Raw genomic sequence first — 20,102 nt, forward strand, 5'->3', positions numbered from 1 at the left:
CAGGCAGAGGGAACCTTCGCCTCCCTGCATTTCATTTGGGTGGGAGGGGGGCTCCTTCCACCCTCTCTGTAGCTTCTCTGATTCCCCTGCCCAGAGTAGAAGGGGGCTGTGAGAGGCTTGCCAACCTTGGGGCAGAAGTTCAGACTGCCCCATACAAGGCAAACACAAAGCATCGGGATCAATAAATAACGCCACCTGCCAACCTGGGGGGCCTGCACTAGCGGGGGTGAGGCCCAGGAAACCATCACCGGCTCCTGGTTTCAACAACAGCAGGGCCCAAGGGAGGATGCGCACCCTCACCCTTGCTGAGACTCCGGAGAGACTGGGTCTGGGAAGCCTCGGGCCTTCTCAGCCAGCAGCTGGTAGAAGGGTTTGGGGGTCTCCCAGTCCTCGTCCTCACTGCTGGAGCTGTCCTGCTTCACGATCCGGTTGTGCTGGCGGCTGAACCTGCGCGCCTTGGTGCTGGGGGAGAGGTGGCAGGATGGGTGGGTTTCCTCCGTCTCACCTCTGCCCCACCCCCGGTGCTCTGAGCTCGGTAGTGACCAGGGCCTGGGCTGGGGATGGCCAGGGCTTTATTCGGCTCCACCAGGAAAGCGCTAGCTCCTTGAAGACCTGTTAAGATCTGCGCACACGCTTGTTTTTCCGGAGAGGGGTGCAACTGAGGACTGGGCAGGTGGCAGCAATTTGAAGTTAGTGGAGAAGAGGGGTTTCAGGAGGGAGGGGATGTCGAGACGGGGAGAGGAGGAGGCCAAGCGACAGGGCGTTAAGACAGTTTCCTGCTCTGAGAAACTCCCTAAAGCAGAGAGCACAAAGGAAGTTCAGGGCCAAGAGGGTCCAAATCGAGAATTCAGCTATTTGCCCTTCTAAGTTCCAGGCAGGCGTGGAGCACCCCTCTGCTTTTGTTCCCCCAACTCTTCCATAAACTTTGGAGACACCCAGATCTCCCATCTGAGGAGACTCCCACCCTGTTTCCAACATCATGAAGCTCAAGGCTCTTAATGATTTTCAGAGGAGCAGGGAGGGCCCTAGCGTCCACCACCCATGCCTCTGGGCAGGGGCTTCTCACCAGTATGGTTTTCGCTCCTGCAGGGTCATCACCCGCCAGAGTTGGGCCAGCTCCTTGGTGGCGGCCGTGGATGCGGTCCCAGGGCAGGCTCTGTGGCAGGAGCGGGGAGGAGGTAAGGAGGTGCCTGCAGCCCTGCCTGGCTTGGGCAAAGGGCCAACCATACAAGGGGCCCTGGCCCTCCCAGAGCCTTGACTTTCTCATCTGAGAACTCAGATCTTCCCATGTTGCCCAGAAAGGCTTCCCTTTCGTGCCTCCTGGAACGGAGGTGACAGAGGAGGGAGCTGGACTAAAGGGTGGCTGGAGAGGGGCCACCCGATGTTCTAGGGTCTGTGTCTGCGGCTCAGATAGGAGCACCAGCTCTTCCCCACTGAGGCTCGAGGGGCCTCCCCCACTCCCAGCTTCAGGCTGGCAATGATTGTTCAGGGTTGGGCGCTTGACAGATCCCATCAAGTTCAGCTCCAAGAACTTCTGCTTGAAACCTTAGAAATGAAGAGCTGTCTTCCCGTTGGGTTGCTGGGGTAGGAGACAGGACATGAGCCTGAAGCTCCTAGGTAGGGGTGAGCGCGCTCCCGACCCGGCCCAGCAGGGATGGAGCTTGAAGCCAAGAGGAACACAGAGTCCAGAAGGGGGTGAAGATCCAAGAGCATCACAGGAGTCTTAGGACCAGCCACGGCTGAAGGTGGAGCCTCTTTTTTCAGATTATAGTAATTAATTAATTATATTAATCAGCTATATCAATTATATAAGTTAATATTAGCCAATTAATTTCCTTTTTTTCATAAGTCTGAGGCGGGTTTCACTGCCTACAACGCACGGGGCCAAGGGAGGCGGGTGCAAGCGTGGTGGGGGAGCGTATCAGCAGCAGAGGGCGGCCTAGCCTTGGGAGTGGATGGACAGTGAGGCAGGGCCCCTTTCAGGGTCGAAGAGGATGCCCACTCACCGGATGTACTGCTTCCGGTTCATCCTGCAGAACATGATGAAGCCGTTGACACACTTCTTCTTCATCTGGGGGGTGCCAGGGGCTTTTTTGCTCTCCTTGGACTTGGGGGGACGCCGGCTGGCCCGGCCCTTCCTGGCCTTCCTCCCGGCCATGGGCAGGGGCGAGACCCGCCGGGTAGGGGTCCACGTGTAGTCCCCGTCGTCACTGGAGGACTGCAGGCCCTCGAGGTCAGCCTGAGTGTCCTGGTGGGGAGCATAGAGAGGTGAGGGGGCCGAAGGTGAGGGCCGGCAGGAGACCTGGACTGACCCGGCCAATGGCTGTCCGTCTCCCTCACCTCCTGCTGCCTCCACACCAAGTCTGTGTCCATGTCCTCCGAGCCGGGGCTGGACGGCACCTTGCTGTTTTCACTCAGCGAGAGGTAGCAGTGGTCCAGTGAGACCGAGGACTGGCCCAGGTCGTGGGAGTCAGGGGGGTCTTTGGGGATCTCAGGGGGCGTGTCCTGGGGCATGAAGGAGAAAGATGGGAGGAGAGGGACAGAGGTGGGCAGTGGTGTCCCTTCATGGCCCCCACCCGTGGCTTTCCTGGGATGTCACATGAGCATCGGAAACAGCTCAGGTTCAAAACAGCCTCATCTGGACACCACCTCACAAGTTCAAGCAAAGGTTCCCCAGTTCCCACAGCGGGTCAGGGAAGAGGTGGACTGGGGGCTTCTGCCTCCTATTCCAGGGCACTCCCTCTCAATTCCCCTGTGAGGGAGCTGGCACACCCTAGGCAAGTTTTAACTCCTCTAAGCGTCAGTTTCATCCACGATGGTGCCACCACACATCCCCTGCCAGGCCAGGCCAGTGTTTATAAGAGCTCCACTAAGGGTGTCTATCTTTGTTTCTACTGTGAAATCAGCTACTCGTTGAGGCAGGGCCACCTTCCCACACATGGAGGGAGAATCATTTGGGGACTAGAGCCAGGCCGCACCTCTTGTCAGTTGGAGGCTGAACTGCTGGAGCAAACGGTGCTGTGGAGGTCAGCTCTGGGGCCTGAGAGGGAGGCTCTTTTGCACCAAGGATCCCAGAGGTCACCTGCTGTTTTCAGTTTCCTCACTGGTTAAATGGGGCGCAAGAGAGCCTGCCTCACAGAGCAGCCCTAAGATTATGTGGGGTTTTTCTGGGCACCTGGCAGCTTTTAGCTTTTATTCTTTACAGGTGGTTCACTCCAAGGGCCCAGCACAGAGCAGGGCGTCTGGTGGCCAGCAGATAGGTTAGGGCAAAGATAGAAGGGTGAGTCTCTGGAAGGACCAGGAGAAACATGATGGACAGACAGCTGAGTTGAGGGGTGGGGGTGACAGAAGGGTCAAGAGGACGGATGAGTGAATCGGCGGGTGGGAAGAAGGACGGACGGGTGTGTGGACAGGTGTGTGGGCAGACACCTACCTTCTTCTGTGGTTCCTCGAGGATGCAGGCAGAAGGTGAGGGTGCAGAATCTAACAGTATTTCCTCAAAGAGAGCTGTCGGGGACATAGAGGGAGACCAGAAGGGTGGCTGGGACAGAAACGCCTCTGTTGGGGCACCGGGCTGCTGTCCTGCCATCCCCATAGCTGGAGTGCCCTTCGCTGGCTTTTTGAGCTTTGGGATCTTCTGCCCAAGTCCAAGTCCAGCTCACAGTCCAGCTCCTGTGGGGGACCTCCAGAGTAGGTCCCTACTATATGGTCCTGGAGCCTTCCTTCCCCACACCAGGCTAGCCTGGAACAACTCCTCACCAGGCTGTGGGCTCCAGGGATGGGATGGGATTTGTCCTGGGAGGATTCACCCCTGGGTATCCAGTACTGCCCAGCAAAAGGCTACATACTTAGTGGGCATCACTGTGGGTTTTTTCCTTCTCAGTGAACCAAACCTCAGGTCCAGCCCTGGGTGCTCACCTTGGGTCAGGTATTCATTGCCGTCCTCCAAGATCTGTTCGGACAGCAGTTTCCCTGGGGAGCTGAAGAGGGAGGGGCTGAGCCCTAGGATCTCCTGCAGGGGGTCTGTCTCTATCCCGTTGGTAATCCGGGAAGGCCCCAAGGCCAGTGGGCTCTCTGAAAAGGAAATGTCAGGCTTGAGGGTGTGTCAGGTGTTGCCGTTTCCCAGAATACAGCGGCTGGCTTTGAGGAGATGGTGCCCCATACTGGGGAAAGGTGACTCTGTCAGTTCCTCAATGCGAGTGCTTAGAAGAGGAAGTTAAGAGGTGCGGTGCCTGGATTCATGGTGGTGGTGGTGGTGGTGGTTTAGTCCCTAAGTCGTGTCCGGCTCTTTGCGACCCCATGGACTGTAGCCTGCCAGGCTCCTCTGTCCATGGGATTTTCCAGGCAAGAATACTGGAACAGGTTGCCCATTTCCTTCTCAAGGGGAATCTTCCCAACACAGGGATCAAACCCACCTCTCCTGCTTGGCAGGCATGTTCTTTCCCACTGAGCCACCAGGGAAGCCCAGAATTATGTTAGGGATGGCATATATATACATATATATGTATGTATATGATGTTGTGCTAGATCCAATAGACTGATATGAGCTAGCTGGAGTTCTGCGTTAAGAAAGATTCGGAAGCAGTTTCTGGGATCAAGAGAAAGAGTTAGGATTGATTAGCAACGTCCGCCGTGGCAACCGATGGCTGGGGACAGCGAGTGCACTGTGTGTCCATGCCTAGTGGACACCCGTCCCTCTCCCGCTTCCCTGGCCATCCTCAGAAAGAAGGTACCAAGAAGGCCCCACACCCGCCTACAAGGGGGAGAGACAGAGCTTCAGTCACCTTGGGGGCTGCCCTCTGCAGTCCAGGCAGGAATCCAAGGGTCAGCATTTGGGGACTCCTTGCCCACCTCCTCGCCAGAATCATAGAACACCAGCTTCTGCCTGCAAGAGGTGGAATTCACAAGGCAGACCTGGAGCCCTGGCTGGAAATGCTGTGGCACACAGAGCGAGCCCTTCCCCTCTGGGTGTCCCAGTGTTGCCCACTGTGGAGTTAAGACGCGAATGGCTCTGTGCCCGCCGCTGGGGGGGTGCTGGGGGCAGAAACCTTAGTCAGCTGAGGTGCCTGCCCTTAGGGAGCTTCAGGGCTTGTGAGGAGAGGCCAGCTGTCATCAGAGCTGATGACACAGGGTGCAGATCTGTGAGGGGGGTTTGAGGAGGAAGAGAGAAGGCGGGCAGGGCAAGACAGAGAACCACGCTGAGCTAGAAGGATAGGTAGAAGGATGGGTAGTTCCTTCCAGGTAGACGAGGAGAACAGGCTTCCACGAAGAGGGAACCAAGGATGAGACGCCCCGGGGGGACACAGGTGGGGCTCCTTCCAAAATGGTGAATATTTAGTGATAAGGATTAAGAGTCACGGGGGAGGGCCTGGCAAGATAAGTTGGGGCAAGAGAGGGTCTCAAATGCAAATTAAGATATCTGGGCTCTACCCAATAAGAGGGAGCAGCCTAAAGCCAAAACCCCACATGATCAAGGACTCTGTTAAAAAAGCCACACGGGTGACTGGTGTTGACAGGCTAGAAGGATAGGACAGGAGGCCAGGGAGGGGCTGCAGCCCTGGTCAGCACACAGGAAGCAGGGCTTTCCCTTGGGCTCCCAATGCCTGGTGCAAAGCTAGGCCCTCAGAGGTGGTCACCCCGGATACCAGCAGAGGGTGGAAATTGACCCCATTTCTCCCCAGGTCTTAGCCATTCCCCTGGAACATATCAGCTCCCCAACTCATATCCCCTGGGCTTCCCTTACCTGGGACCGGGCTGGGTCTTGTTGAGAAAATGGATCATCTTGACCCCTTGCTGGGCCTCAAAAGCAGGATAAGACCCCAAATCCTGAGTATCATCTTTGACACAGCAGCCTACGGGGGCAAGTTGGGATGGTCAGTCCTGTGACTGGGCCAGATGCCAGGGCTCACAGGGACACAGATGGAGAGGTGCTGGGGTCTCCCACAGCCTTCTGCCTCCTCCCACTCCAGCCAAAACCTCAGGCTAGGGGCGGGGACTCCGAATGCGGTTTGAAAGTGAAGGTGTTAGTAGCTCAGTCGTGTCCAACTCTTTGTGACCCCATGGACTGTAGCCCACAAGGCTTCTCTGTCTATGGAATTCTCCAGGCAGGAATACTGGAGTGGGTTGCCATTCCCTCCTCCAGAGGATCTTCCCAATCCAGGGATCAAACTCTCCTGCATTGCAGGTAGATTCTTTACCATCTGAGCCACAGGGTACCCTGAATCACTCCCAGGTTTCTGGAATCCTACATCTCTATTAGAAGCTCTGCTGCTGCTGCTGCTCCTCCTAAGTCACTTCAGTCGTGTCCAACTCTGTGCGACCCCATAGACGGCAGCCCACCAGGCTCCCCCGTCCCTGGGATTCTCCAGGCAAGAATACTGGAGTGGGTCGCCATTTCCTTCTCCAATGCATGAAAGGGAAAAGTGAAAGTGAAGTCGCTCAGTCGCGTCCGACTCTTAGCGACCCATGGACTGCAGCCCACCAGACTCCTCCATCCATAGGATTTTCCAGGCAAGAGTACTGGAGTGGGGTGCCATTGCCTTCTCCGATTAGAAGCTCTAAAGAAGATAAAATATTTAAGTGCAATAATGATGATGAAGATGATGGTAGCAAACAAGTGTATAGTACTTACCATGCCAGCACAGTTTTAATCATTTTACATACTACTCAGCACCCCTTTGCCAAAGGATATGGTTATTATAATAGCCATTTGAAAGTGAAAGTGAAGTCGCTCAGTCGTATCCGACTCTGCGACCCCACAGACTGTAGCCTACCAGGCTCCTCTGCCCATGGGATTTTCCAGGCAAGAATACTGGAGTGGGTTGCCATTTCCTTCTCCAGGGGATCTTCCCCACCCAGGGACTGAAACCGGGTCTCCCGCATTGTAGGCAGACACTTTACTGTCTGAGCCACCAGAAGTCCAATGCCCATTTATAGTTCAGTAAATGGAGGCACTGAGCTCTAAAGAAACTTGCCCAAGGTCACAAGATTAACAGACGATCTGGAACACCCACCACTCATGGGTGACCCCAGGAAGTGAGCGTATGGGATCACCGGAGTGTCACTAGCACCATGCCCGTGGCCTGGCCCAGAGGATAGGCTCTGGGAGGAAGGGCTGAATGAATGGGCAGAGGAAGAGGATGCCCCGAGGCCTCGCCTTCCAGTCGTGCCTGTGTCTTCTGGGGGTGTCACACCTTTGAAGCTGGCTCACAGGAGCATTTGGCTGGCTGCTTCAAGGAAGGGAGGCTCAGGAGGAGGCCCGGCTCTTGCCCCCAGTTCTGTGAACTGCAGCCCTCGCGTGAGGGCCGCACTGATTCTGTCCCCTGCCTTACACCCACAGCCGAGACTAAAGGGAAGAGCAAACTGGGAAAGAGGCCAAGAGACAGCACCTCTCTTGTCCATGGTCCAATCCCCGGCTCCTAGGACTGTGTCCAGGACGCTGGGAGGCGCCTGATCAGTGGTGTGTAAATGACTGGCCAAGTTAGTGGAGAGGAAAGAGACCAACTTGAGATGTCACAGTGGATGCTGCTCTCAGCCACATCCAGCAATGTCAGCTGGCATCTTCCTCCCTTCCTGTCACCTTGAGATGAGGATGCCTCAGCCCTGGGGAGACTGCAGGAGTCCCAGCATCTTGGAGGGGTGGTGGTCCCCACCACATTTCCTCCTTTCTGGTCTGGAGATGGGGTCTCCAGCTTCTCAGGCTTCTCCAAGGCCAGACAACGACGAGGGTTCTGGGCCCGGGTCTGGCGTTCTGGGAGAGGAGAGAGATGGCATCAGACAGGGCTGATGGGGGCAGGGGGGACTGTCTCCAGAAGGTGGTTGGGGTTGGGGTGGAGACATTCTGTTCTGGCCCCAATGACCTGCTTCAAAGCTTTGCCTGGCTGGGTCACTCAGTCCTTCTCAGGTAAGCCCAGATCCTCAATTAAAGATCTAGTCGGATACCCCCTTCCTTTGCCCATGTTAGAATCACTTTGAGAACTCTGAAAAATACTGATGCCCAGGTTCCACCCAGATCACTGAAGCCCAGCGTTCTGGGTGTGAGGCACAGGCAGGGAAAGCATCCCAGTGATTCAGATGTGCAGCCAGGGCTGGAAATCATTGATTAGGTCCGACTCCCCCTCCACTTTTTTTTAAAGCTAGGTCATGTGGCATGCAGGATATTAGTTCCTCAACCAGGGATTGAACCAGTTCCCTCTGAATTGAAAGTGGAATCTTAACCTCTGGAACACCAGGGAAGTCCCCCAACTCCCTTTTTAAAGACATGGAAAATGGGGCTCAAAAAGGGGAAGAGACAGGTAGTGAGTCAGTAGCATGGCTGAGGTGGGACTTGGGACCCTCGCCTCCCACACAGGGGTCCTTCCATCACCCATGCGCCCTGCTGCCCTGGCCCAGGGATGGATGACAGGACAGAAGGATGATAAATGCTGACAGCGATTCCATTTGCTGGGCACTGGCCGCATGCCCCGCCACTTAAGCACTGCTGAGAGGTGTGCATGTGGGCTCCTAATCCTGAGGCCCACCCTGTGGCAGGCACTCCAATATCCAGACCAGGAAACGGAGGCTCAGAGGATGAGAGTGACACCCCCCACCCTGACCCCAGGCCTCAGAGCTAGGAAGAGGAGGGCACCAGGAGTTGAACCGAGGCATATCTGAATCTAGAGCCTGGTCCAGGCTCAGGACTGCTGACTCGCCCTCCTTGGAGTGGTGACGAGCCTGGAGAAGGAGCCAGAATTCCTGTGGGACTCCTGCTTCCTGTTTTACTGCAGGCTTGTACCTGACGCTTGGGTAGGCTTTTTCTTCCGAGGTTTCTGGCATGCTCCCCAAAGACGGGACTTCTGAGAGTGTGGGGAGCTGGATGGGGTGGAGAGTCTCTGCTTTGGGGGGCCTGCAGCAGGGTTCCAATCCAGCCCTGCAGAGGATGGAGAAGGAGGCAGGTCAGATGGCCTCACCCTCGTCCAGCCTGAGTCCTGCCTGTGGACAATGCTTCCCACTGGACGGTGGGGAGGGAGGCTGCTGCAGTCCCCAGATAAACTTTGTAAAAGTGGAAACTGAGGTCCTGGGAGGAGATGGGACTAGTCTGAAGTTCCACAGCCAGGTGGCAGAAGTACAGGTGAAAACTCAGGTATCTGCAGGTCCATTCTGGGCCTTGGCCCAGACAGAAGACTGACTCAGTGCTTCCCAAATGCTTACCCGTCTTCCCCTCCCAAACCAATTCCTCTTCCTACCTCCTCAAGATGGTGGGTGGCCCGCAGCCTCTCCCCGAGGCCTCACAATTCTTCCTTGTGAACATCTCCCAAATTGACCCTCTTCAGCCCACACTCTCAGCCATGGTGCTGCATCTGCTTGCGGTCTCCTGCCCAGGTCCCTCCTAGAAGTGTCCCCGCTGGTCTCCCTGACTCCAGTTTCTTACTTAATGACCCCCACACTAGATGTCAGGGACCTCTTCCTAAACAGCCACTCTGACTGTGGTTTTCCTCTGGCTTACAGTCCTTCAGTCGTTTTCATCCTCTCTATCTCCCTCCCGAGCCAGGCTCTCGAGGTCCTTCAGAATCTCATCTCTGCCTCATCTCCTACCCTTCTTGCCAGGGTATTTCTCACACCAGTAACAACACCACCCAGTGCACACAATGTGGGACGACTGGCATGTTCCGGGCACTGTGTGACAACACTCCTTGAGTGTATTAACTCATTTAATTCTCACAACAAACATAAAGGAAGTACTCTTACTGGTCCATTTTGCAGATGAGGGAACTGAGGCACAGAGCAGTTTAGGTCATGAGACGGATGTGTCTGAGTCAGGACCTGGCTCTGGAGTCTGTGCACGTCATCTGGGTGCTGCACAGCCCCTCCAGTCACACCTGATGACCTGCCTGTCCCCACGCCTTCCATTTGTGTCTTCTTGTGCCTGCGGGCTCCTGCTCACATTGTTTCTTGTTTGCCTGGCATGGTCCCCGCTGTCCTTGAAGGCCTGCTCCAAGGGCCCTCCCCCGACAGGCTTCCCAAGACGCACTCCTCTGGGGTCACAGCATCTTGGACCCACGCCAGGCTATGAGATCCAGGAGGATGGGAACCATTTAGGTCACTTCAGTGTCCCCTACAGCCTGGACATAGCAGGCACTGGGAACGTCGGCTGAGCTTACTTACCCTCGAGTTCGCCATGCCCATGGTTGGCGTGGAGTTGGAGCAAGGCCTTGGTCACATTGATGCTGCTCTGTAGGTAGTGAATGTACTGCAGGATGTGCAAGAGAACCTCCTTCTGCTCCCAAAAGAAAGACAGGGTTGAGCAGGCACTCAAGATCACATGAGGCTGCTGGGGACCAGGGACAGTCAGGCTCCAGGACCCCTGCGGCCCCACCCCAGCAATCCACCCACCATGGGCAGAGAGGTTCCTGTTGTGCTCTTCAGTGCTCACCGTGGCCCAGGGAGCCAACAGTTACAGCTCTGAAGACAAGCCCAGAGCGCTGAAGGGATCGCTGGGTTACAGAGAGGGCGTGGCCGAGCAGGGGTGTGAAGCTAGGCCTGCCTGCCTCCCAGTGCGGTTTTGGGGGCACATACTGGAGAAGGCAATGGCACCCCACTCCAGTACTCTTGCTTGGAAAATCCCAAGGACAGAGGAGCCTGGTAGGCTGCAGTCCATGGGGTTGCGAAGAGTCGTACACGACCACGCGACTTCATTTCCACTTTTCACTTTCATGCATTGGAGAAGGAAATGGCAACCCACTCCAGTGTTCTTGCCTGGAGAATCCCAGGGATGGGGGAGCCTGGTGGGCTGCCGTCTATGGGGTTACACAGAGTTGGACACGACTGAAGCGACTCAGCATCAGCAGCTGCTGGGCTTCTTGTCCCTGGCCCTTAGGCATGTGCACAGTCCCCCTCTCCTCCCTGGCTTCTTTCTTTGAGCCTCAGCACAGCGTTCCCCACCGTCCAGAAGCTTTCCTGACTTCCTGACCCCGCACCTAGGCTGCTCAGATGTCCCTCCTCAGCACTCCTGTGACACCCTGGGCCTGTTTCCACCAAGGCACTTGCCACACTGTTTTATAATTATCCGTTGATATGTCATTCTCTCCCATTGACCTTGAACCCGTTGAGAGTAAGAGAATGTAGCTGATGGATTTCTGGATCCTAAGCACATAGAACGGAGAGGTGACGAAGCCAGTTATCACTGAAGGAATGACTCTTCCCCCATAGCACCAGCAGGCATCCCCCATCCAGCCACTAAGTCGAAGCTGATTTGACACTGGAGATACTAAGCTAAAAAAGATACCAGCCACTAAGCCACAAAAAGGGTGAGCTACACAAACTTTTTTTTGCCTTCACAGAACTTACAATACAGGGAGGGCAGCAGACCTTAATAAACTCATAATTCATATAAAATTATTGACTGTGTGATAAGCATTAGGAATAAAAGAGCATGATACAATTAGACTTGGGTATCCAAAAAGGTCTGTCTGAAGTGGCAGCATTGAAACTGAATAGTGGGGACTTCCCTGGCGGTCCAGTGGTTAACACTTTGTGCTTCCATTGCAGGGGGCTCAAGTTCAATCCCTGGTTGGGGAATTAAGATGCTATATGCCATGCGGTGTGGCCAAAAAATTAAAAATATTGAAATTAAAAAAAATAAACCGAAGAGTGTAAAGAGTTAGCCTGGTAAGGAGGTGAGGAAAGAATACCTATAACTATTTTTTTTTTTGGATTGAAATAGATCCGTAGAATAACAACAAAACTGTCAGCAGTAATGTTCCAAACCCCAAATCAGGAAACATGGTCTCGGGAGTGGGGAATTAATTGAGAGACTGGGACTGACATATACACACTGCTATATATAAAATAGATAACTAACAAGGGAACTTAGCACCAGGAACTCTGCTTAATACTCTGTAATGACCTATATGGGAAAAGAATCTTAAAAAGAGTGGATATATGTATATGTATGACTGATTCACTTTGCTACACAGCAGAAACCAACATAACACTGTAAATCAACTATACTCCAATAAAAATTAATTTAAAAAGAGGAAGCATGGTCTCAAGAGGGACATACGTGAAACTTTTCCATAAAATATAATACAGATAGTCACTAAACATATTTAATCTGATTCATGGGGAAAAAACAGTCACTCAGTAGTGTCTGACTCTTTTCAAGTCCATGGATTGTAGCCCACCAGGCTCCTTTGCCCATGGATTTCTCCAGGCAAGAATATTGGAGTGGGTAGCCATTTCCTTCTCTAGGGAATCTTCCTGACCGAGGGATTGAACACAGGTCTCTTGCACTGCAGGTGGATTCTTTACCATCTGAGCCACCAGGGAACCTGATACGCAGAGGGAGTTATAATTTACTTAAGGATTAATGGCTATTGATGCTTGGCTTCCCAGGTGGCTCGGTGGTAAAGAATCCACCTGCCAATGCGGGTTCAATCGCTGGATCAGGAAGATTCCCTGGAGAAGGAAATGGCAACCCACTCCAGTATTCTTGCCTGAGGGAAATCCCAGGGACAGAGGAGCTTGGCAGCCTATAGTACATGGGATCGAAAAGAATCAGACACTGCTTAGCAACCGAGCACGCACACCACACAATGTAACACAGCCCAAAGACTATTAGCTTAGACCTGGCTCCAACCTGCCACTTACTGGCTGTGCACTGGGAGCAGGTCATTTTATCTCCTTAGAGCCTCAGTTTTCTCATCTGTGCAATGGGCACAGGATATTCATTCAGGCTCAGAGAAGTATCATTAGGACGAAATAAATTTGAGTGTGTGAAAGTGCCCAGCATAGAGCCTGATACATTCGTTGACTAATAAATGCTTAGTTGATGATTGAGACTGAGGACTGACTGGGATGAAGGCCTTATGTAGAGCAGGAGGCCCAGGACTTAATTTAAGGGAGGATGAAAATGGGAAAGGAGTGGGATCCTTAAGACAGCTGAGGGAATTCCCTGGCAGTCCCGTGGTTAGGACTTTGTGCTTTCACTGCTGAGGGCCCAGGTTCAGTCCCTGGATAGAGAACTAAGATCTGGAAAGCTGCACAGTGCAGCCACGAGAAGAGGGGGGACAGTGGGCTGAGACCTGGGGAGGATTCTACCAAGGGAATGTGGTCCTCTGCTCATGATGAAATGCTGCTGCCTGTAACCTGACTTGACTGTCATTCCTCCAGCGCAGGGACTGTGTCTCAGCCATCTCCACCCTCCCTGCCAAGAGCTATAAGAGCCCATGCACACCAAATTCTCCAGTGGGCAAGAGGGCAAAATTTCTCAGCTATTTTTGAGCACTGTGGTGGCCTGTATAATGCCTCCCCAAAAGGTGTCCATGGCCTGGTCCCCGGAACCTGTGCATGTGTTGCCTTATATGACAAAGGAGCCTTTGCAGACGTGATTAAGGATCTTGAGATAGGGAGATGATTCTTGATTCTAGCTTATCTGAGTGTGCCCAATGCAATCACAAGCATCCTTATAAGCGGGAGGCAGGAGGGCCAAAGGCAGAGAGGGTAAACTGTTGACCAAAGCAGAGATAGAGGAGAGACCAGAAGCTGTTATGCTTCTGGCTTTGAAAAGGTCATGAACCAAGGACCATAAGTGGCCTCTAGAAACTGGCAAGGCTTCCCCAGTGTCTCAGGGGTAAAGAACTTGCCTGCAATGCAAGAGACTCAGGAGACTTGGGTTCGATCCCTGGGTCAGGAAGATCCCCTGGAGGAGGGCATGGCAACCCACTCCCATATTCTTGCCTGGAGAATCCCATGGACAGAGGAGCCTGGCGGGTTACAGTCCATGGGGTTGTAAAGAGTCGGATATGACTGAAGTGACTGAGCTGGCACATGTGCAGAAATTGGCAAAGGGGGAGGAAACAGATGCTCTCCTGGAACCTCTGAGAAGAACCAAATTCGGAAATCATCCCAATGAAGTCACAAAAGAAGGCTGTCAGAAAGGGAACCGACATTTATTCAGGCCCTGTAATGGCTATCATGTTGTTTTGGTCTCACAATATCTCTGAGTAGGAGCAGTTATTTTTCCTTGATTTATAGCTGAGAAATCTGAGACTTGAAAGGCTGATAATCTGAGTGAGCTGCCCAGAGTTCTGCAGGTGTGGAGCTGGAGGGCTCAGATCCAGACTGTCTTGACTCCCAGGGAGATGACCTTGACCTGGTACCTTACCTATTTTTTTCCTCTGTCAATTCCTCCCGCCTCCTTTTTTTTTTTTTGTCACCATGCCACGTGGCATGTGGGATCTTCCCTAACCAGGGATCAAACCTGTGCCCCCTGCATTGGGAATTCAGTGTCTCAACCACTGGACCACCAGGGAGGTCCCTTCCCCTGCCTCCTCTGCAGGAAAGAATTCCTCAGACTTCTGGTCATGGGATCACAGACTCCCAGAAATTCCCACTCAGAGCAGGACCCTTGCAATCTCAGTGCTGTCACTGGGTCTGTGTGTCGGTCTAGGTTTCCCAGGACAAGGGAGGTCAGCCCAATTGCTGATATGTTCAGAGCTGCCTCCCAAATTCACCTCGTCTCCTTCAGCCCCTTTACCTTGGTGAGCTTCTTGGTACCAGTCTTCAGGGTCACTGGCAACATCAATGCCAGCTCTTGCAGTTTGCTGGTGTGGTTTTTCCTCTGCTTCCTGTTTCGGGACAAGAGCCGGTTTTGGTTAGGACATCCAAAATGGAATTTGGTATCTGACACCACCCCTCAATCCACCTGTCTCAGTGTTCCCCATCTCAGAGAAGCTTAGTTCCCCAACCAGGGACTGAACCCTTGCCTCTTGCAGTAGAAGCATACAGTCTTAGCCAATGGACCCCCAGGGAACTCCCAGTCACCAAATTTTGCCCATTCCTCCTCCAATCCCTTCTCTCCATCTCCTCACCCCTACCCTAGTCCGTGTGTTGACATCCTCATAGTTCTCCCAGCCTCCCATCTGGCCTCCTCCAAACCATACTCTTTATACGTCAGGGTGATCATTCTTTCTTCTTCTTTGTAATATTTATTTCACAACACCGGGTCTTAGTGGCAGCATGTGGGATCTTTAATCTCTCATTGAGGCACTTGGTTGGGATCTAGTTCCCTAACCAAGGATGGAACCCGGGCCCCTGGCATTGGGTGCACAGAATTTTAGCTACTGGACCACCAGGGAAGTCCCTGGAGTGATCTTTCTGAAACACAAAAATGTCTATGGTTTTCTCATCTGTGCAAAATGAATGAGGATATTCTTTCAGGCGCAGAGGGTTATCCGTAGGACTGAATACCTTAGTTACCTAAGAAGTACTTCAAACCTCTCAATGCCATCCCATTATTAAGAATCAAGTCCTTGATTTTATTAAAAATCAAACCCTTGACATGGCTTATAATGCCCACCCCTCCCCCCACAGCTTGGCCCACCTGATCATTCTGGTCTCATCTCTTACTTCCTTCCATTCTCTCCCATCAACAGCCCCCAACTCCACAGGACAGGTGAGGTACCTCTGCTAAGGGGCCCCTGACCATGAGCTCATGCATTTCTCTGATCCCTGCACTAGGCTGAGAGCTGAGTTGGGGGCACCTAGAACAGGGTCTGGCACATTGTGGGAACTCACTGCCTATTTGCTAAATGAACAGATAAATAAGGGCGTGAAAGAAGTTAACTCCTGAGCAGATGCAGAACTTTCAGGATATAATCCCTGAATCCATAATTCATAATATATCCATGTACACACACCTGTACCTCTTTCTTCTGACAGATGGAGACACAAAGATGTTGGCGTCTCTCTCCCAAATTACACACTTCTGGCACTGCTCCTGCTACTCATTTGGGAAAGCCGGAACACCTCGTCTCCACCAATCCTTATCTCATCTTCCTTCAGGGCCTGGTTCAATTGCCATCCACCCCAGGAAGCTTCCCCTGTCTTTCTCCCTGACTGAAAGCAGGATCAAGCCAAACATACTCCATTGATTACACTTGTATCTCTGATTCCTACTCAGACTCACGAACTGATACCCACTCTTTTATTTTTGGCTGTGCTGTGTGGCATGCAGGATCTTAGTTCCCTGACCAGGGATCAAACCCTTACCCCTCCATTGGGAGCGAAGAGTCTTAACCACTGGACTGCCAGGGAAGTCCCTCGATCCCTCCTCTTTGCCAGGTCCTATGCTGGACACTGTGGAAAGGGAGACAAATCGATTCACTGTCCTCAAGGACATGAGGGACCAGTGTGGGAGGCACTCTTATCTCCCCAACCAAACTCTGAAGTTGAAAGAATCATTCTCACTCATTCATTCAGCAATTGCTTATTGAGCCCTTACTGTGTGCCAGGAAGTGTGGTTGGTGACACGGATAAAAGTCTATAAAACAATAACTCTTTCTAGAGCCCACAGTACATCCAGGGATCCATTTATCAAATTGTTCCACAAACAACATAAAATGGCAACTAGGAGCAGAACCAGCTATATAATTTGCTGAGGATAAGATTTTCCTCGTGGTCTAGTGGCTAAGATTCCAAGCTTCCAATGCAGAGGGCTCCGTTTCCATCCCTTGTCAGGGAACCCAGATTCCACATGCCCCAGTTAAAAAGATCCTGGGTGCTGCAACAAAGATCAAAGATCCCGCACGCTGCAACTAAGACCCGGCACAGCCAAATTATATATAAATATATAAATAATACATATAAATGTCTGTATTTATATGAATAATACATATAAATGTCTATATTTATATATGAATAACACATATAAATATATATTTTTATTTGGAGGGAGGAAAAAAGGTAACTAGGAATTGCAAAATTTTGGTCTCTCCTGGGCAACAGTCCCGAATAAGTGTGACCCAGGGCTGTGCTCACAGGGGCCTCTGGGAATCGGGCACTCCCTCCCAAAGGGGCTTCTTTCCTTGCTGGATGGTTCTGGTTTCAGACAAGTCTTCCTCACAGTCTCTATGATTTTCACTCACTAATCCCAGCTCTGCCCTCTGATTCTGTGGGGAACAGGTCAGCTCCAGCCACACAGGTCTTTTTCTGTGTGGCTGGAGCTTTTTTCTTTTTCTGTTTCTCTCAACTGCCAAGTTTATTTCTGCCTTGAGGGCCTTTCCCATTCCCACCACCTGGAATGTTCCTTTGCCCTGATGTTTCACATGGCTGATTTCTTGCCATTCAGCCTTTAGCTTAAATGTAACAACCCTGGAAAGGCCTTTCCTGACTACCTGATAAACAGGCACATTCTTTGTCACATCCCCACATCATTTATTGGCATCCAAAATCTTTCTTTCTCTCTTTTTTCCTTTCTTCTTTCATTTCCTTCTTTCTCCCTTATAAATATAAACACAAGAGCAGGGATTTTTGTCCCTTTTATTTATTGCTATATCCTGGACTGACTTCTCCATTAGGCACAGGTAAGCACAGTGCCTAAGGCTGGTGATAATTTTAGGGGCTCATAAAGTGTTTTCTTTTGAAATCAGAAGAGAAAAAAATTAATATAATTCAACTTGGATTACATTCATCTTTATACCAATGCTGTCATAAATGACAGTTTTTAATGTGTTTTTAATGAAGGAATGAGCTCAAGAAAGCAAAATTGCCTACGGCCCACAAAAGTCATATATGGCCTTGGCTATATTCCTAGCTCCTGGAATAATACCTGGCTCTTAGTAGGTGCTCAACAAAAAATTGTTGAATTAAAGAATGCTATTCTGTCTTATGATTGCCTTTCAGTCTTTGAAGTGGCAAATCACTCTAATTCTTGGGTTTCCTTTTCCCTGAGCTAATCAGCCTAAACACTCACTATTCCTTTATTTTACAGGAGCTGGAAGGAGCTTTAATCAAGAGCCAGTCCAGGGGACTTCCCTGGTGGTAAAGACTTTAACTTCCAGTGCAGGAGATGCGGGTTCAATCCCTAGTCAGGGAGCTAAGATCCCACATGTCTTGTGGCCAAAAAACCAAAGGTAAAACAGAAACAATATTGTAACAAATTCAATAAAGACTTTAAAAGTGATCCACATCAAAAAAATCTTTAAAAAAGCCAGTCCAAATTTCTCATATCAGCTATGTGAAATCCAAGACCCAGACCCTAATTTGCTTAACATGTGCAAGAATTTAAGAGCCACCCCAAAATGAGGGAAAGCAAGAGGCAGTCCCAAGAAGCAGTATAACAGTTGGTTATAAACTTCAGCTTTTGAAGCAAATAGATCTGGTTGAAATGCCAGCTCTGCCACTTGCTGTGTGACTTTGGACAAGTGCTTTCATCTCTCCAAACCTGTTTATAATTTATTTATAAAACGGAGCTGGCTGGAAAGTGTGATCTTGTCCAGGTGTTTAGCACCAAGGGCGTGCTCATGAAAGGTTTGTTCAAGATAGAAGGTAGACAGTCATTTGTTGGAACGATTTAGGTATAAGGGATGTTGGAGAGTAGGGTGGAGGTATTGTATTGGATGACTATGGTTGATAAAACTGTCATTTTTGGTTGACCAACATCCAATCCCCATTTTCTGGTAATACTTTCCTTTGGTTTACGATCCCTCCCCCACTCTCAGTCCATGTCGTTCACAGAGTCTGAACCCAACCTCCCCTTCCACTCTTGGCTCTGATGTTGTCTGGGTTGGCTCACCATTTGTGAGGGCAAGAGACCTTTCAGTCACTCCAGGTACACATCCTGCCAACCTGACAAGTCTGGCATAGATTCTCTTTCCAGGATCCATTGACTCTGATTAGCTAAGTCTGGGTTACTACCCAAATTCTGAACCAATTACTTGATTCTCCCTTCCATTAGGGAGCACTGAAGCAAAGTCTAATCAAGAAGTCAAGGGATTGGTTGAGGATTTGGGTAGTAACACAGGCTTGACCAATCGGAGTCAATGGATCCTGGGGAGAAAATCTCTGCCAGGCTTGTCAGGTTGGCAGAACATGGACCTGGAGGGGCTTAGGAGCCATCTTGCCCTCACAAATGGAGAACCAACCCAGACAGAGCCAAGACAGGCAGATTTCTGGCCATATCATTTAACCCCTCACTTGGAACCAGCCTAGCCTGATGCCCCAGAATTTTTTGTTTAAAGGATCCAGTAAATCCCCATTTATGCCTTAGCCAGTTTTAGCTAAGTTTCTGTTAATTGCAATTGGGTCTTTATTAATACAATGACTCCACGTCTAAAAAGGGAGGAAAGAGAATGCACTGTTGGTGACCTCTGGAATTCCAGGAAGAATAGACAAGCAGGAGAGAAATTCTTCATTGTCTTCATGTGCTCCTTCTGAGCACAGTTCCTAAGTAGAGAACCTAAATAAAGCGGATGCTGATTTTTGGAGTTAATAAATGAAGAGACAGGTAGATGAAAAGTCACTGGGGAAGAAAATAAGGGATAAGATGAACTTTGGCTCTCTTCTTTATCCAGATGTTGGAGGAAGGGAGACATCTGATCCAACCCTCATCTGCTGGGAAAACCTCTCTATTAGATTCCTGACACTTGGTAGGGGCTTGATGGCAAAATAAATACATAAATAAAAGAAAGGAAGGAAGGGCATTAAAAAAAATCAGAATGTCAAAACCTGCAAGGGCTTACAGATGATCTTTGCCAACTACCTCAGTTCTCTCATCTTGAAATGGCAGTAATATTTGCACCTACTTCCTCCTGGAGTTGTTGTCAGGATTAACGGGTATACAAACAAAAAGCTTAGCAAAATGTCTGGCAAACTAGTAAATGCTCAGTAAACACTATTGTTATTATCATTCTACCAGAGTGGCTGGAGCTTCAAGGGAGGTGGGCCAGGGGGAGCCCTTACCTGTCACTGGGACTCAGGGAATTGGTTCTGGGCTGTTCAGGAGAACACACACATTTGCTGGAATCCCACATCTGCAAAGAGGGGAAAATAAAGAATTATTAGTGACCTCTGGGATTCCAAGAAGAATGCACAGTATGATAGGCAGCCTCATTTCCCCCTATGGTGCTCCTTTGAGCACTCAAGAGATCCCCAAAATTCCTGAGTCCCCATAAACATAGGCCAATAGAACAAATGAAAATGTCCAAAGTCTAAACTGAAGTCCATGAATCTCAAATTGCAAATTTGGACTTGTAAATAATGATCCAGACCTAAAACTAAAAGCAGCAGATTTCCAAACTTTGATTCAGAGCTTTAGTCTTAATAATGAGATGTCAGACTCTGCA

At 50.9% G+C, this 20,102-nt stretch overlaps 1 protein-coding gene across 1 annotated transcript; it reads right to left on the bottom strand.

Moving 5' to 3' along the window:
• Positions 1 to 8: 8 nt before the first annotated feature.
• On the bottom strand, positions 9 to 16,159 carry MEIOSIN (meiosis initiator). The gene is made up of 13 exons (XM_014479632.2): positions 16,030 to 16,159; positions 14,516 to 14,661; positions 10,144 to 10,255; positions 8,774 to 8,908; positions 7,505 to 7,750; positions 5,744 to 5,852; positions 4,785 to 4,885; positions 3,919 to 4,074; positions 3,434 to 3,507; positions 2,341 to 2,505; positions 2,007 to 2,248; positions 1,067 to 1,156; positions 9 to 462 (listed from the first exon to the last, which is right to left on the bottom strand). The coding sequence occupies exons 1-13, from the start codon at positions 16,157 to 16,159 to the stop codon at positions 297 to 299; spliced, it is 1,872 nt and encodes a 623-aa protein (XP_014335118.2). The 3' UTR covers positions 9 to 296.
• Positions 16,160 to 20,102: the final 3,943 nt, after the last annotated feature.

Source organism: Bos mutus, chromosome 18 (genome assembly GCF_027580195.1).
Source record: "Bos mutus isolate GX-2022 chromosome 18, NWIPB_WYAK_1.1, whole genome shotgun sequence".
NCBI lineage: Eukaryota > Metazoa > Chordata > Mammalia > Artiodactyla > Bovidae > Bos > Bos mutus.